General features: G+C 34.9%; 1 protein-coding gene across 1 annotated transcript; it reads right to left on the reverse strand.

The window, feature by feature from the left end:
• Positions 1–16667: 16667 nt before the first annotated feature.
• On the reverse strand, positions 16668–17864 carry LOC123205977 (collagen alpha-1(XVI) chain-like). Its single transcript, XM_044623057.1, has 2 exons — positions 16914–17864; positions 16668–16835 (listed from the first exon to the last, which is right to left on the reverse strand). The coding sequence occupies exons 1-2, from the start codon at positions 17831–17833 to the stop codon at positions 16745–16747; spliced, it is 1011 nt and encodes a 336-aa protein (XP_044478992.1). The 5' UTR covers positions 17834–17864; the 3' UTR covers positions 16668–16744.
• Positions 17865–18964: the final 1100 nt, after the last annotated feature.

Below are 18964 nucleotides of genomic sequence, written 5' to 3' on the forward strand. Positions count from 1 at the left end.
AAACTCTCATTTACATATATTTTTTATATTATTTAAACATTCATTCTTATTTTTATTTTTATTCAATATTTGATATTATAGATTTATTTAAAAAAAAATTATATTTTTGAATTCAAATAAAAAAAATAAATTCATGAGAAAAAAATATTTATACAAATCTTAACTTAAAATTTAATTTAATTTATCAAATCTAATTCACATATTATTTCAAAAGGATAACTGAATTCAAATTGAATTTAAACTCAATTCGGCTCAAATCCAGCCCTACCTGCCAGCCATGTTACCAGATTCAAATTCCTGCAATGATTCCTTGCACAAACCATAGATTCAACGTATATAAAAGAGTACATAATATTTCAAGTATCTCAGTCAAAACCAAATTGACTTTACAACAAGAGGAATCACTTCCCTCTCACAATGTTTTCCTAATACTCTGTCACCCCTTTCTTTTTTAGCTCTCAATTTTTAGCCCACTATACTTTAAAACACCTTTAATTTCCCCATGTCTCTCTTTTTATGTTGCCGTAACTAATCTAGCCATTACACCATCTTCTAATAATTTTCTGCCAACATTCTTATGTTTCGTTTTATATACCTACATGATGAATGACATAACAGTTTACTTAATATTATGTGAGTCCAATTTTAAATATCCAGTTAGATATTCAAAATTAAATATACATAATTTTATTAATAGATTAATATTAAAAATAAATTATGTGCCTAATAGAAAAGAAATAATCATAATAAATGAAATAAAAGAGTTACTCGTGTTCATGTTGATCATATAATACAAAATGAAGTGGTACAAGCCAAAGGTTGTGACCAAAATGAATAGATGCTTACCATTGATTTAAGGAATGAACTCTTTTTTAATTGTTGCGTTAATCTATTTTATTTCTTTGTTACCCATTATTTGGTATAAAAAATTGATTAATTAGCAAAGAGAAAAACATATTTAATAATTAATATTCCCTGCTGTTAACTTACCCAAATTTGAGCGTTACATGGGGCAACTGTTTTTAGGGAATTTGTCGCCAGGCTTCTGTGTGGGCTGTGATTTATAGTTTCTGTCTCTAGACTTAGTTTTCAGTTTTTATATGTTTTTTTTTTTTTAAATATTGATTGTTATTGTCTCTAGGGTTATTATTTTTAACGAGAACCCTTTACCTTCTGGATGTTAGAGTGATTGATTTCAGGGACAGTTATGAAGATGACTGTTAGTTCAATTTTCTATTCAAACTTGTAATGTTTTAGGTTGACTCTGCTGTTTTACTGGTTTGTATCATGAGAACTGAGAGATAATTCCTATGTAAATGTGATGTAGTTTCTAAATTTAGTTTTGTTTAGCTAAATTATATTTTGCTAATTGCTACGATTTCATCCATTGTTCCTGTTGATTTTCCCTTTGTGGTGGATGCTTTTCAAATCTTGCAAAAAAGACAACCAGACAGATAATCGATTTTAAGAATGATATTGCCTTTGGAATGCCATTGAAAAATTTTTCCCTTTGATTATGTCAAATGTGGCCTTATCTCTACCAGTTACAATGTGTAGATACTATGTGCACTCGAGCGAAAATCGAGCATGATCAGCTCAAAGGTGAGCTTACAGCAATCGATAGAGTCAGCGAACTGCCTCGGGGTATTTTGGACAACATCCTTGGTCGTCTACAGATGAAGGAGGCTGTGAGAACAAGCATCCTGTCTAGACAATGGAGATATAAATGGGTTAACCTTTCAAAGCTGCTCTTTGACGTGGTCTCTAACCGCGCTGTTTGGAATTTTCCAAAACCAAGATGCGTCGAATACCACATTTTCAATGTTCTGCTATCTCATTGTGGCAATATACACACCTTTAAGCTTTGCAACACCTTCCCAGAAAAATTCTCCAATCTTCAGACCTGGATATGTTATCTTGCAAGAAACGGTATCAGAGAATTCACTCTTGAGTATGCTTGTGCAGCAATTGATTTTGCAAACTTGTTTTAGTTACCAGCTTGCATATGGTCTTAATGGTCTTCAATGATATGCAGTTGCTCGAAAACTTGATCTGCAACTGCCCTGTTCTACAGATATTGATGCTTAATGGTCTTCAAAATTTAGCTTGTTTAAGCATTCAGGCTCCAAAGCTAAAACAGGTAGATCTCCAAGGAAAATTGGGGGCTCTCATTCTTAAAAGTTGTTCAGTCCTTGCAGAGATCACCTTAGTCATCACTTCAGATGAGTTTACCAGCGTCGAATATCAAGATGAATGAAGGATTTACCATTTGGTACACTATCTCAGTCAATTATCCAGTCTAAAAAGACTTAAAGTTTCTAGTTTTTACCTTAAGGTAATCAAGACCTGAATCTGAAACTTTGGAATTTTGCCAAAATAAAAATACAATTCCTAAACATTTGCAGTATTCTGTTTTTCCTCTTATATTCAACTGCTTTATATTTTATTGAACATATTGGACATTAACTGACTCTTCAGATTCTTTATGCTTTTGATCATAGAATTGGCTGATGCGGGATGTTTCAGACGTTGCTTATACTGCATCCAACCATTTGAAGCTTCTTTATCTCATAGATATATGTTTCAGCGATCATGATCAGACCAAGGCTACTTGCAAACTTCTAAAACACTTCTCAAACTTACAGGAGTTCCAGATCTTTGTAAGGTTGTGACATCAATGTTCATATATCTTCTTGTCTTTCATGCCATTCCATCTTGTATGCTGATCTCCAAGATGAATCCTGTTGCTGTATTTAGATTTGAAGCGGAGAATATTCAAGACAATCTTCCAAATTTCTGCAAGCACAAAATCAGTCAAGCTACTGTTTTGGACAACTTCAAATTGTGAAGATTCATCCAAGAGATTCGGTTTCAATTCTCAGTAACCGGTGTCCTGAATTGGAATTTATCAAATTCCTACTTAACCATTCTCCAATACTAGAAAAAATGGTAATTTTAAATGAAGAAGAGCATAGAGATAAATTTAATTTAAGGTTTAAGAAAGAAATATTGTTATTTAAAAGGAGTTCCCCAGAAGTGAAAATTACATATTGTCCAGTGTCCTCACTGCCATGGTACAATACAATCAATCGATGATGACTCGATGTTCTTCATTTTGTCAGTTGGGGCTTCAAGGTTTTGAGGCTTTTGATTTAGGGTGTCAGGTTTTGAAGACTGGTGAGTATCGCTCAGCAAGAAGTCTTTTAATGTTTTAATGGCCGCTTGAGGACGACCATAGATGGTTTAGTTTGCATTGGCTTGAACATTATTCTAAACTTGGAGTTTGAATAGTAGAATATTCTATGTTTCTTCAACAGAAGATGAGGAGATTAAAGTTATGCTCTGCATTAGTTAAAATTGATTGATGTGTAGTTTGTATGTTCAGTGAAATTGATTGATGTGTAGTCAAGCACATTTTTCTGGGTTTGCACTTTTTCTCTGTACTTGCACATAGATGCTTAACTGAGGAAATTCAAGTCTGGAAAAATTGAAGTACATGCTCAAATTTTAGAAGGGCTTCTCCAACTCTCTTTCAAAAGGGGAAAATTATCTTAGCCTTTTATATGGTTCACCTTGGGCCTAGGAGCGGAGTATCGATCTGACGAGGCAAATTCATAGGGTTTGCATTTGGTTGCTTTCGCTCTATGGAAAGCTTCCCATTGCTCCACAAGTCCATCGCCTTCAAGCATTTGAATTACTTCAGACATTTTTGGCCTACGTGTTGAAACGTATTGGGTGCACAATAGAGCCACTTGAACTATCTCTTCAAGCTCAATTCTGTCATAGTTGATTTTCAAATGCGTGTCTACAAGTATTTCAAGTTTCTTTTCCTGATGAATTTTCCTTACCTAAAATCATTAACAAGTGTCACTCAAGATACTGATAAATATAAGCATCTTAAGAATTTAAGAAGAAGCAAGTGGATAAAGAAGTTTGAACTCACCCAATCAAGCATTGTTCATTTCTGATTAGTTGCCTAACCAAATTCTATCGCCTTGTAGCTGATTATTAATTCTAGCAGAAGAATATTAAATCCAAAAACATTTGTTTTCTCAAGATTTATTGGCTTGATAGTTCAACTTATCCTAAAAAGATGATCAAACTCTACCAAATGAGATTCCTTGAGACAAAAAAAATTCTTCAAACCTTTGGGGCACTCATTTGAGTGCTTGCATATACTTTTGTGAATGTGAAAGAACACTTCATGTCTAAGCTTGTTAATGGTTACTATATCATTTTGAACATACCTGTTCATGGAGGTGTGCTATTTTATTTATAACTATTGACCATACTATGTGGTAAAAATGAAAATTTGTGACTTACAATATTTATATTAACTTTATTTCATGTCAAATAACAAAAATAAAACTAATTCTCTATGACCCCTCCAACTCTAAGTGAAAACATAATGTTACAAATATGTTTTTTTCTCTAGGGTTAACGTTTTTAACAAAAGCCCTCCGAACTCTGATGTGAAAGATAAAGATATCGAGCGCTCTGGTAAACATTCTAAACATCACATCACCCAACTTCAACTTCATAATTGTGAAGTAGAGCATTAATTGTCACGGGAAAATGTATACCTGCCGTGAACTTGCACGATGGGAGCTGAATGTTGTGAGTTGGGCCCCCATTCACAATTAAAGATTCAGAGAAACTTTTTTCTTTTTAAGGAAATTAATTAGTGTTATCTTATTACTTCAGTTGTTGATACAAGTGTGCGTAAGGTTAAAAAAAAAAGAGGGGAATGAATGAATATTTCAAAGTGCCTCTCTCTCTTTCTAGCCTCTTTAAACTCTCTCTTCCTCTTTTTTCTTTTTCTAAACTCTTTCTTTTTTCTTTCTAGTCTCTTTAAACTCTCTTTCAGTTGCGCGGCTGAGTTGCTGTCTGCACAGTCGTATTGATAAAGTGGGAGAAAGAAGAGGAGCTCTATAATCATCAGTTTCATAGTTTGGATTGAGCAAGGTGAAAAATATCTCCTGCCACGTGTTTGGTTTGAATAAATAGACATTTTTTGGTTTCTCATTTATCTTTCTTTCTTTATCTTTTCTCCATATATTTTGTTGTTAAGGAATTTTTTTGTTTGATAATATTTATTTACATCTAATTTAATTTGGTTGTTAATAATATTTATTTATGTCTAATTTTTTTAATTATCAATAATATTTATTTATATCTAATTATTTTAATTATTAAAAACATTTATTTGTATTTAATTGTTTTAATTACTAATGATATTTCTTTACAAATTAAAATGAATAATTATTTAAATTAATTTTTAATTATTTTAATTATAATTATTAAATAAAATATTAGTAGTTAAAAATAATTTTCAACCGTTATTTCATATAAATTATTAAATTTTTAACAGTAATTTTATAATTGTTGTATAACTAATCTAGAATAAATGTTAATTATAATTAGTAACTAAATCCATTTGGCAGCTATTTAATTAATTGCAGGTAGAATTGTGGCGGACAATGCTGCAGGGAGCAGGCTGGGACCAACTTCGGAATTAATTGTTGGTACGGCTTCTAGGGAAATGTATAAAAGAAGGCAGAATCTTATGCACACGCGCCAATGAGCACCTGTAATTGAAAAGAAGGCAGAATTTTCAAGGGAAATTTTAAAAAATAGCCAAAATGCCCTCCCATTAACCCAAAATGCCCAAAATCACTGTTTAAAAAAAAAAAAGCCTATGACTTTTTTTAAATATCAAAATTGCCCTTTCCCTCATATTTATATAACTCTTCCACTCACTATAGGGGTTTTAAGGGAATTTTAGATAAATATGGAGGGTTTTTAGATATTTACACTATAAGAGATTTTGATATTTATTTATTTATTTAAAACTTTTTCTAAAATAACAAAATTACCCCTCCCTTCATTTATATAACTCTCCTGACTCACTATAGGGGTAAATGTAATTTAGGATAAATATAGAGGGTTTTTAAATATTTTACATTATAAAGGCATTTTCATATTTATTTATATATTTTATTACTTTTTTTAAAATGTCAAAAATACCCTTCCCCTCATCTATATAAACTCTCCTCACTCATTTTATTTCCACACACTTCTCATATCACTCAAACATTCACTCTCATTTTCATTTTTTTTCAACATCAATTAGTAGGGATTCGTTCGGACGAAGGAAGTTCGTATTTCTAAATTCGACTCGAAAAAAAACTATTCATCAAAAAAAGGTATTTATGTCAATCTTATCTTAAAACTTCATTTTATTTGTTAAGTATAGTTTTTATGTCGTAATATGGGGGTTAAATGCAATATGTGACAAGTATTGGGGGTTAAAATAATTTAGGATAAATATGGGGGGTTTTTGGATATTTTACATTGTAAAGGCATTTTCATTTTTATTTATATATTTTATTACTTTTTCTAAAATGTCAAAAATACCCTTCCCCTCATCTATATAAACCCTCACTCATTTTATTTCCACACACTTCTCATATCACTCAAACACTCACTCTCATTTTCATTTTTTTTCAACATCAATTAGTAGGGATTCGTTCGGACGAAGGAAGTTCGTATTTTTAAATTCGACTCGAAAAAATACTATTTATCAAAAAAGGTATTTATGTCAATCTTATCCTAAAACTTCATTTTATTTGTTAAGTATAGTTTTTATGTCGTAATATGGGGGTTAAATGCAATATGTGATAAGTATTGGGGGTTAAAATAATTTAGGATAAATATAGGGGGTTTTTGGATATTTTACATTGTAAAGGCATTTTCATTTTTATTTATATATTTTATTACTTTTTCTAAAATGTCAAAAATACCCTTCCCCTCATCTATATAAACCCTCCTCACTCATTTTATTTTCACACACTTCTCATATCACTCATACACTCACTCTCATTTTCATTTTTTTTCAACATCAATTAGTAGGGATTCGTTCGGACGAAGGAAGTTCGTATTTTTAAATTCGACTCGAAAAAATACTATTTATCAAAAAAAGGTATTTATGTTAATCTTATCGTAAAACTTCATTTTATTTGTTAAGTATAGTTTTTATGTCGTTGCAATGGGGTTAAATGTAATATTTGACAAGTATGGGGGGGGTTAAAATAATTTAGGATAAATATAGGGGGTTTTTGGATATTTTATATTGCTATGGGGGTTTTAGATATTTTACAATATATATAGGATTTATATAACATGTTAAAAATATATAGGGATTGCTTTGATACAAGACGACATACAAGGGTGTCAAATGAAATGTTATTAAAATTAGGGCGTATTTTCATATTAAACATTGTAGGCGCATTATAATTAAAATTATAGGTTTTTTCGAGTTTCACCGCTTTAGGATATATCAATGCACATTTTTCTTATTTCTGAAGAATTTTTCGATTGTTGTCATTCTATGGTATTTCAACTTTTAGGATTCAAATTTCAGTTTTGTTTTTTCGAATTTCACCGTTTTAGCATATATCAACTCGTATTTTTCAGATTTTTTTAGAATTGTTCGATTAATACCATTCTAGGGTATTTCAATTTTTAGAATTCGAATTTAAGCTTAGTTTTTTTTTTAAATTATCGTTTTAGGATATATCCACTAGTATTTTTCAGATTTCTGCAGAAATTATTTATTATTGACATTTTAAAGTAATTCAAAGTATAGAATTTGAATATCTATTTCAAAGTATAGATATTATAAAAACGTTTTAAATAGAACGTTATAAACAGATAGATGCATTTTGATATAAGATAACATACGAAAATGTTATATAAATTGTTAAATAATTATAGGGGGATAAATAACATATTAGAAAAATATGAGGTGTTTTTTTTAATTATTAATAATTGTACGGCTGATTTACATAGTTATTATTGATTTTTTTTTATACCTGAATAATTATCTTCAAAAACTTGTCATTGTAGGATTGATATTTAAAATGGAGGGTTATGCATCGGTTCGTTACCAAGGAGAATGGATTCAAGGTCGCAACAACACAATGAAATATGTTGGAGGAGCCAAACAATTGATTAAAATCCCTTATGGAACAACATTCGAGGGATTTATTGAGCTTTTGACGGAGTATTGCAGTATTGATCCAATGAAAAACTACATTCAAGTATCAATGAAGCCAAGAAAAATTGAGCTCGACTGTCCCATCCAGATCCAAAATGATGAAGATGTGCAAGGTCTTCTTGATATGTCCCAGTACTTTCAGGAATGTATTCCTGTTTTTGTTACATGTACCCCAATTGAAGGGCAGAAGGAAGAAGATGAAGATGAAGATGAAGATGAGGATGAAGATGAAGATGAGGATGAAGATGAAAAAGAAAGCAGTTGGGTCAAAAAAGAATACGATTTGAAAAAGTTGATTGATTTCAGTAATGACCCATTATATATTGCAAACTCATGGGCTCATGGAGAAAAAGATATAGTTCCCTATTGGGGTGATTTCGATGGAAACGATATGTCCGACATTCCTTCAGACGATGTAAAGCCTGAATATATGACATCAGTAACCGAGGGTATAGATAGTTTACGGCTTGAAGATCCTACTTCAGGTGGTGGAAATTATTCTGGGCCGTTTTTTGACAATGTCCCCACTGATCCATTTAGGTGGTTTCCTGATTTTCCTCCACAACCATCAGCATCATCAAGTGGTTCCAGATCAATCCGAGAGGAGAATGGGGTCAAGATTGGTGATATTTTTCATAGTAAAGTCCAATTGATTGACGCCATGAGACAATTCGCCTTACTAAAAGGATTTCAATTTGGTGTCAAAAAGTCTGACAAGAAACAGTGGGAAATTAAATGCAAGGCTGAAAATTGTAAGTGGTATATACATGCAACCAAGTCCACTGTCGGTGATGTGTGGGGGATCAACTCTATAAATCCTACCCACACATGTTTAGTTGATCAAATCATGCCACATCACAGACAAGCTGGGGCCCGAGCTTTAGGTCAATTAATGAGATCAAAGTTTGTGATGATTGATCGAATTTATCGACCTAAAGAAATAATTGTAGACATCGCCGACCGATATAAAATTGATATTTCCTACTCACAGGCTTGGCGGGCAAGAAATTGGGCTATCAATTCATTGAGGGGTTCACCGGAGGAATCTTTTATGTTGTTACCAGATTATTGCTACAATTTACAACGTACTAATCCGGGCACCATTACTGCTATTGAAACAGACGATGAGCATCGATTTACAAATTTTTTCATGGCGTTAGGATGTTCCGTTCGTGCGTTTAGTCAATATCTTCGCCCCGTTATTTGTATTGACGCTGCTTTCCTTAAAGGTCGATATCTGGGGCATTTATTTATCGCGGTGGCTCTTGATGGTAATAATCAAATATACCCTATTGGTTTCGGTGTCGGCAAAAAAGAAGATCATGACACGTGGTGTTGGTTTCTTATGAGAATTAAAGAATGCATCCCTGACCTCTCTGAGCTTACAATAATCTCCGATCGACATCATGCTATCTACTCGGCAATCGCTGAAGTCTTTCCAGATGTCCACCATGGATGTTGTTGTCATCACCTTCTGTGTAACATGCGGGCAAAGTATAAACGAGACTCAAAGGTATATTGTAAACAAGTTATTACATTTATAACAGTTTATCATTTTCAAACATTTTGCTTACAATGAGTTTTCATATTTTTTTCCCTCTTACAGGTCGCGGGTGCATATTGGAAAGCCGCTAAATCATACACAGAGTCTGAATTTGAGCAGATGATGCAATCCATTGACTCAATGAACCCCCAAGCTGGAGCTTATCTGCGGGATGTCGGCTTTCCCCATTGGAGTAGAGCGTACTTTCCAGGGCATCGATATAATATCATGACCACAAATATTGCTGAGTCATTTAATGCCCTTGTCAGACATGCACGGGGCCTACCTATAACCATGCTCTTGGAGTTTATTCGTGGTACAATGCAACGATGGTTTTACGAGAGGAGAACCCATGCAAGTAAGTATCAAATCGATATTAATTAAAAGTTGTCTCATATACTTTTTTTTCACTTTGTTAATCATATTACCAAATGTGTTCTTAATATTTTTTCTGAATTACAGGTGAATGTCATAACTTCCTCACTCCTTGGGCGGAAGATAAGATCAGTGATCGTCTTTCAAAGTCTGCAAGTTCGGATGTTCGACCGATTACACCTACTCGGTATCAGGTTGTTGAAATTGGTGGATTCATGGGTATTGTGGACTTTGGTGACATGTCATGCACGTGTAGAAAGTTTCAGCTTTCACGTATTCCGTGCAAGCATGCCATTGCCGTTGCACGACATATGAGACTGACAAATGTGCACGCATGAGTTCATCCATTCTTCCGCACCGATATTTATCGTGCAATATATCAGGAACCAATCAATCCTCTTGGAAATCAATGTGATTGGTTACACTCACCGGAAGACAGAGTTATATTGCCCCCCGTCCTCGATAGTCGTCGTCCAGGTCGTCCAGCCAATAGAAATCGACGTCCATCACAAGGAGAAATTGTTACACCGAGGATTTGCAGTCGTTGCCATGAACCGGGGCATACACGAACCCAATGTAAATCTCCAGCACCTGTCTCGAGCTCTGCCCCCCAGCGTTCACATACAAAAGGCAAAGGAACGAGATCTTGACATGCTTATACTCAATTTTGTTTTTTATATGATTCTTCATTGTTGTACTCCAGGTTTATGTAACCGATGTATTTTTATTATTGTTTCAAATGTGTAATTGTATTGTCATTTGATGTAATAAGTTTAGTGTTACTTTATTTCAGTATTACTTTATTTTCTCTAATTGTTTCAATTGTGTAAATGTTTGAGTAATTATACGTTTTTATTATTTTTTCAGGACAAGATTATGTAAAAAATGAACTCAAATACGATACACATCCATATATAACCACAAATAAAGTATATCATATACATATGAACATACACTAAATATATACATCTAAACATAGGAATAACGATAAATATACATCCGTGAGCTACTCGATACAATGAAAGTACAACTGCGCCGCTAATCGTTGACGCATAGAGGTAGACGACTCTCGGGGGAAAACGTAGCTCCGTGACAACGCCAAACACTCAAAAAATCGCAACATGAACACGCCACAGTCACCGGAGCCTACCCCCTGCTGAGGGACATCCGACGCTCGATGCAAAGTGAAAGGATCACGTCGTGGAGTCATCCTCGAAGCAGTCCAAAAACTCGTCGCCTCTAATAATGAGGGAATAAAGGTCATGTATGGTCGCATGCGCTGCTCTAGAGTCCCTATATTCCCTGAAAATGAAACCTCTGAATCGTACACCGTAATCGACCACTCACGGAAATCTATAACTCCGACGACCCAATGTGCGTTCCCGAAGTTTATAGGGATGAAAACCTATAAACAATGAAACATTTCAGTTACTTATCGTTGTCGTTATGTTCTTGAATGTAATAGAAATATATATAAACTATACTTGATCGACCAGCGCCCATGGTTTGTATAACAATCTCGGGGTGTACGCTGCATCAACCATCCTCGTGAAGAGCCCCGAAAACTCAAACTCGCCAATCGGGGTGGTCTGCCAACTCTGCCAGGCCATCTCAATATGGCCTCCGAAGAATGTGTGCGCAGTCGTCCAACGCTGTGAGATAGTCGACTGGTGATCGTCCTGCTGCCGACGTAATAAAGCCAAAAAGGAATCCACATGCTAAAATGGTATAAACAAGTTCACGTGTTAGTTATTAATAAATATATCTAGCTTTTTACCAAATTATATAATATGGACAACTCACATCGTCGGTCAACCACTCGCGTAACTCTACAACAAGCCTCCAGAAGCTGTCTTTCGTCTTCGATCCTATGAAGTACACATCATGTGTGTCAAAAGGCGCAGCTCTGGTATACCATGTGAGGAAAGATTCCTCACGGTCTGCCGCAGAGGATGGAATCATCGTGAGTTGCCGTTTCGCCCTCCCTCTGAGTGGATTTGTATACGGGGTGTGAACCAGTGGACCCTTCCGGACGATTCGACCACGTGCAGTACGAACCAACTGCATGTTACAAATGCATGAACTAATATCCCGCAGAATTTTGTTTCGGGTAAACAAAGGAATGACCCGAAACATGTCCTCTCAAATAGTCGCTGCTGACGCGGGGTCAATGTAGAAGAAATTCGAGATAATGCAGTACGCTGTGCACGAGATATCGCATCTGCCCGGAAGTGTCTGGACTCATCGGGAATGCGTAGCTCGCTGTCAACTCGTCTTCTTTTGCGAGAAATATCCTGTAACAATCACGTAAAAATTATTAGACTTTCATATAAATAAATATGTAAACAAATGTAGTAATGAAAAAAATATAAAAAGATGAGAAATATCAAATAATTAAAATGAAAATAACAAAACGTAAGAAATAAGAATAGAAATTCGAATTCTATACAATGAAATACCTTAAAGTGACGATAATCAGAAAATGGTTCGAAAATCTTGAAAAGACGAATCGATATACCCTAAAATGATGAAATTCGAAAAAACAAAACTGAAATTCGAATTCTATATATTGAAATACCTTAAAGTGACGATAATAAGAAAATGATTCAGAAATCTTGAAAATACGAATCGATATATTCTAAAATGGTGAAATTGGGAAAAACGAAACTAAAATTCAAATTCTATACGTTGAAATACCTTAGAGTGAAGATACTCAGAAAATCGTTTGGAGATCTTGAAAATATGAATCGATATATCCTAAAATGGTGAAATTCAGAAAAACGGAACTAAAATTCAAATTCTATACGTTGAAATACTTTAGAGTGACAATACTAAGGAAATCGATCGCAGATCTTGAAAATACGAATCAATATATCCTAAAATGGTTAAATTTGAAAAAACGGAACTGAAATTCGAATTATATACGTTGAAATACCTTAAAGTGATGATACTCAGAAAATCATTCGGAAATCTTGAAAATACGAATCGATATATCCTAAAATGGTGAAATTCAAAAAAACGGAACTGAAATTCGAATTCTATACGTTGAAATACCTAAAAGTGACGATATTCGGAAAATCGTTCGGAGATCTTGAAAATACGAATCGATATAACCTAAAATGGTGAAATTCGAAAAAACGGAACTGAATTTCGAATTCTATACGTTGAAATACCTTAAAGTGACGATACTCAGAAAATGGTTCGAAAATCTTGAAAATATGAATCGATATATCCTAAAATGGTGAAATTCGAAAAAACGGAACTGAAATTCGAATTCTATATGTTGAAATACCTTAAAGTGACGATATTCAGAAAATAGTTCGGAGATCTTGAAAATACGAATTGATATACCCTAAAATGGTGAAATTCGAAAAAACGGAACTGATATTCGAATTCTATACGTTGAAATACCTAAAAGTGACGATATTCAGAAAATCATTCGGAGATCTTGAAAATACGAATTGATATACCCTAAAATGGTGAAATTCGAAAAAACGTAACTGAAATTCAAATTCTATACGTTGCAATACCTTAAAGTGACGATTCTCAGAAAATGGTTCGGGAAGCGTGAAAATATGAATTGATATATCCTAAAATGGTGAAATTCGAAAAACGAAAATGAAATTCGAATTCTATACGTTGAAATACCTAAAAGTGACGATACTCGGGAAATCGTTCGGAGATCATGAAAATACGAATCGTATATGCTAAAATGGTGAAATTCGAAAAAACGGAACTGAAATTCGAATTCTATACGTTGAAATACCTAAAAGTGACGATACTCGGGAAATCGTTCGGAGATCGTGAAAATATGATTCGATATATCCTAAAATAGTGAAATTCTAAAAAACGGGACTAAAATTCGAATTCTATACGTTGAAATACCTATGAATTTCGCTAACGGAAAAATCATTTGAAAAATTGAAAAAAACGAATCGATATATCCTATAAACGAAAAAATCAAAATATTAAGTTTAAATAACGTCGTTCATCGTAAGTTGTGTCAAAAAGCATCAAAATTCGAAAACTCGAATTTGAAATTTGAAAAATAGATATACAAAAACCTAAAACAAAAAAAACGGATATAAAATTCGAAAACTACACGGTCAGAAACCGTAGATAAGAAAATCTTCAATTTAACCCCTCATGAAAATTCTTTAATAAAAAAAGTCCACTGTTATATGCCAAATTTCCTAAAACCCCCTATGCTGTAACGAAACTCATCCGGCTCCCCAAGGTTTTAAAAAACCAACTTCAGCCCCAACTAAACAAGGAAAATTCGCTGCCGTGGGAAAACTCGTGCTGCCGTGGGAAACGCCGTTCCCACGGCAGACTGCCGATTCATTTGGCAGCGATTTTCAACCCAATTTTGGTCGTTTTGACCTCCAATTTTCACATACATCAAAGGTAAACATTGTATAACATCAAAGCCCTCAATCAATTCAACCAAAACAACCAAAAATCGAAAGATTTTAAGCAATATTCAAACGTAAACCCTAACATTTCAAAACCAAAATTCTCAATCAAATCTCAATTATTTCAGCAATAACTTGATCCAAACAATATGACGGGAGATATACTAACCTTCTTTGCCATTTGCGGTTGTCGGGAAGCTTCAAAATCGACGGAAATGAGATCGCCGTGGAATTGCCGTGGGAGGTGGAATGCTTTTGGAATTTTCGTGGAAATGAACGCAACTTGCCGTGGGAGGAAATGAAATTTTGCTGTGCTTATAAGGGGGGGCATTTTCGTAATTGTGCTTTTCCCACACCAACTTGCGAAATATCATAAAAACCCGACGTGGGATAAATATTTCCCCGAAAACCCAATGTTTTAAAAAAGCCATTTCACACCCCCAAAAACCCATTGTCCATTTAGCTGCCGTGGGAGAAATCTCTTGCCGTGGGAAACTTCGTTCGGCCGATCCATTCGGCAGCATTTTCGGCCAATTTTTGGTCGTTTCGACCTCCGATTTTCACATAAATCAAATCTACACATTTTATAACATAAAACCCCTCAATCAATTCAACGAAAACAACCAAAAATCGAAACATTTTAAGCATTATTCAACCCGTAAACCCTAAAATTTCAAACCTAAAATTCTCAGTTAAATCTCAATAATATCAGCAATAACTTGATCCAAAGAAGATTACGGGAGATATACTAACCTTATTTGCCATTTTCGGTTGCCGGAACGAAAGAAAATCGGCGGAAATTACGCTCGCCGTGGGATTGCCGTGGGAGGTGGGAAACTTTGGAATATTCTTGCCGTTGTACAGTGAAAATTAGTTAACTTTATATATGGGGGTATTTTCGTCATTTCACAAAACATGGGCATTTTTGCTTAAACCTAAATTTTTTGGGCAACTTCCCTTTGACCCCTTTAATTTTGTCTATTTTTAAAAATTTCCCAATTTTCAATAGCTGTAGCCTGCTGGCAGATTTTAATCTTTGTATATATTGTGTAAACTCAACTGGAAAGTTAATGAGAATCAGTTTTGAGGAATTGTTCGGTGAAAACAGTCTTGTTGACGGGAGTTGCAGCAGAATTGGTGAAGTTTTTGTGGAGAGACATGAAAAAAAAGGGAGGATCCCGTTGGTTGTTGGGGTTTATTGAAAATGCAATTTCTCGAAACCGGGGGTTTTTCCCAAAGAAGTAAGTATATGGGGTGGATGTGAATTTTACACGCGACCTTAACAAATTTGGTTATTTAAGTTGGAAGGTATTTTAGTTATTTTATAGAATAAAGATAAAACAGTTATTTTAATTCAAGGATATTTTAATTATTTTATTAAATACAGAGTAAAATAGTCCTTTGAATGAGAATAAGTCATTTGACCAGTTCAAATATATATATGTTTCTTTTAAGGTTTACTGATTTCATAGTTTAACTTTATAAGGAATGAGAACCTTTATAAAATATATATATATATATATATGTTTGCTGTCCAATTTTGGATTGAAATAGGTTATATTAAACAAGTTTATCCCTCTTTACCCTTGTCACTCAATCTAAAACATCAAAAACACAAAAAAAAAAAACCTGACAGGATAGAGGAAAAATGAAAAAATTCATCTTCAGCAACAAAGATGGAGGCGACGAAGATGCAGAAAAGAGAAGATGAAAGCATTGTAGAAGATCAGAGAGATTTTTATTTTCGTTAATAATAAAAAACTAACGGATGTCCCTTACCTTTAACCTACTTGATCACAATTTTCAGCAATTAACATAACATAACATAACAGGCAGCTTCTCAGCTGACGATCATGCATGTCGCTCGGCGGCGGGGTGTGCGCCGGCGAGAATGGGGCACGCCGGGGAGAGTGCGGCACTTCCGGTGAATGTGCCGCACCCCGGCAGCAAGAACTTCGCTAGACGTGTTGCACGTTCGGCGTGCTTGCTGCATGCCGGCAGCGAGGATTCGCCTTACGTGCTGCCCATCCGGCTTTGTTAGCCGCAAGGCCAGCCCTTGGATGCGCCGGTGGTGACCCAGCCAAGCGGCAACGCAAAATCCTGGCCTCCCATAACCGCCGATCATCATCATCATAAGGGCACGCATTTTCATACTTTCCGAATAAGTATATGAATATATATATAAAATCAACGCTAGCACTTACATAAATTTTAATTCTTCAGAAACATCATCTCCCACCCACATATTATTCACGATTATTAGCAGATACAATACACACACACAACATTACACTCACAATCTTATTTATATTAATAAAATTGATACCACTTCACAAGAAAGTCCCAGTCTCACTATATATCATATCCCAGGCATGCATTGCAGTACTCCCAGAGGTGATGAACGCAAGTCTCAACTCCAAGCAGACACGTAAAGCGTTCCTTGCTAATTCAAAACAAGAACAAAATTAAAATAAAACACAGAAATACATTATGGCCATGGCAGAAAAGAAATAAAAAGTACCATTTACCCCAGAAACTGGGGGGAGGAGGTGCAGGTGGGGCAGGTTCAACAGACGAACTTGGATGGTTCTGAGGCGGTGGTGGAATGGAGGGAGGTGGTGTCGTTTGCCCAGCTGCCATCACAGACAAATTTGGCTGTGGGTGACACGTGTTGAGCACCATCGCGATTGAGTCCGCTACTTCCTCCACCCACGGCGGTTGTTGACCCGGACGAGGTGGGCCCAGCATCTTAGGCCCAGGTGCGCCAGGTGCACCGAGAAATCCTGGTCTCGGGCCTCCGCCCTGTGGGCCAGGAAAACCCGGTCTTGGGCCTGCTCCTGGAAATGGGCCAGAACCACCTAGTGAGCCCAACATACCACCTGGAGGTCCGTGAGGCTTTCGTTTAAGATCCGACTCAGTTAAAGCCATTTCTTCTGGTAACCCAGGCAGCAAACGGATTTCCCCGGATTTTAGATCTTCTGGGTGGGCCTTCCAGCTGGCATGCTCCATAGCAGGTGAGCAAGCGCCCGAAGTGAAAATCCCGATCGTCGGAACTCCAAACTTTTTGAAAGTATCAGCCGTCCAGGACATCATAACATCAACAATAGCACAAACCGGTGGGACCCGGGTCGAAAAAAGATTCTGAAGGCCCTGAGCCATCTGGGTGTGCTGGTGACGGTGGTGTTGAAGAGGGTCCGAGACCGAGCTAGGCTGCAACGTCGGAGGCGGAGACGAGGGTATTTCGGTAATTTGAACGAGAGGAAATTGACCCAGAGAGGAAGGGATGTTACTGGCGATATTGGAAGAAATTATAAGGGAGGTTTTGATACTACGGGAGGCTAATTGCTTGCATAATTCCATGTAAGGATAAAGATGGCCTTGGCCGAAGAATGGAACAATCCATATCTCGGCATCAGGAAAAGTTGAAAGAGAAGAAGACATGTTTGATGTTTTGTTGGATGGTTTCGGGATGAAGAAAATTTGATATTTAAACGAAGAGAAAGCTTATCAACGAAGGGTTTGGGAGGTTTTTACCCGTAGGTGTTCATAGTTTGACCGTTTGTTACCAAAAGTTCCTTAGGGTTGGAGGTGATGGGAGAAAGCATGATCTCATTATTGCGAGCCATAAAGGTATTTGACGTTGCTTCTGCGTTGAACGAAGCTGAAGAAGCAACTTTTTTTCAACTTATTCTAGTCAGCGAATGACTGCCAAGTCTCATTCTATTGGAGCCACCTCAATGCTTTCCCATTCATACATATGGTGGCTGTTGCTAGCTTCTCACGTTCAGTAAGTCAATTGACAGAGAAGTAATATTCTACCTAAAAGATCTATCCTATCAGATCCTCTCCCACGAATATAGATAACTCTAGATGTCCAAGCACGGAATCACAGCGTGTTGGGCCTCTTTTTCTAAGGAATTTGAGTGGATGCATCATGCATACGCCCCTGTGAATGTAAATAATACTCCATGCAAGGGCTTTTCTAAGAAATTTGCAAGGGTACGAGTGATTTAGTTTAAATCATAAAATTAAATTAAATTATTTAAAAATTAGTTTACTTTAATTTATAAAATAGTTTAGTTTAAACTACAAATTTTTCAAACCTTTTTTTAATTTGATCAATTTTAAACCGAACCAAATTTTAAAACTTATTTTTAAACTGTATTTTTTTAAAATATATATATAACTATATTTGAAAGAATTTTTAATAAGCAATTAAGTATACATTTTATTTTTTGTTATATTTATTTATTTTATTTTTTTATATATGTATATTGTATATATATTTTATATTTTTATTATGTTCTAAAATTATATTTTAATTAATTTTATTAAATAATATAATTTAGAAGTGAATGATTTTAATCAGTTTAAACCGTAATTTTCAATTTGGTTTGAAATAAAAAATAATTTAACTTATTTTAAAAGATTTTTAAATTATTTTTTTCAGCTTAGTTTTAAAACACCCAAACTAAGCTGAATTTCTAAACATCACTTTGATGTAAAACCATTGGATTTTAAGGACTACCGTAAAAAATTGTAAACATCACCCCACCTCTAACTTTGTTTATT

This window comes from Mangifera indica, unplaced genomic scaffold (assembly GCF_011075055.1).
Source record: "Mangifera indica cultivar Alphonso unplaced genomic scaffold, CATAS_Mindica_2.1 Un_0020, whole genome shotgun sequence".
Lineage (NCBI taxonomy): Eukaryota > Viridiplantae > Streptophyta > Magnoliopsida > Sapindales > Anacardiaceae > Mangifera > Mangifera indica.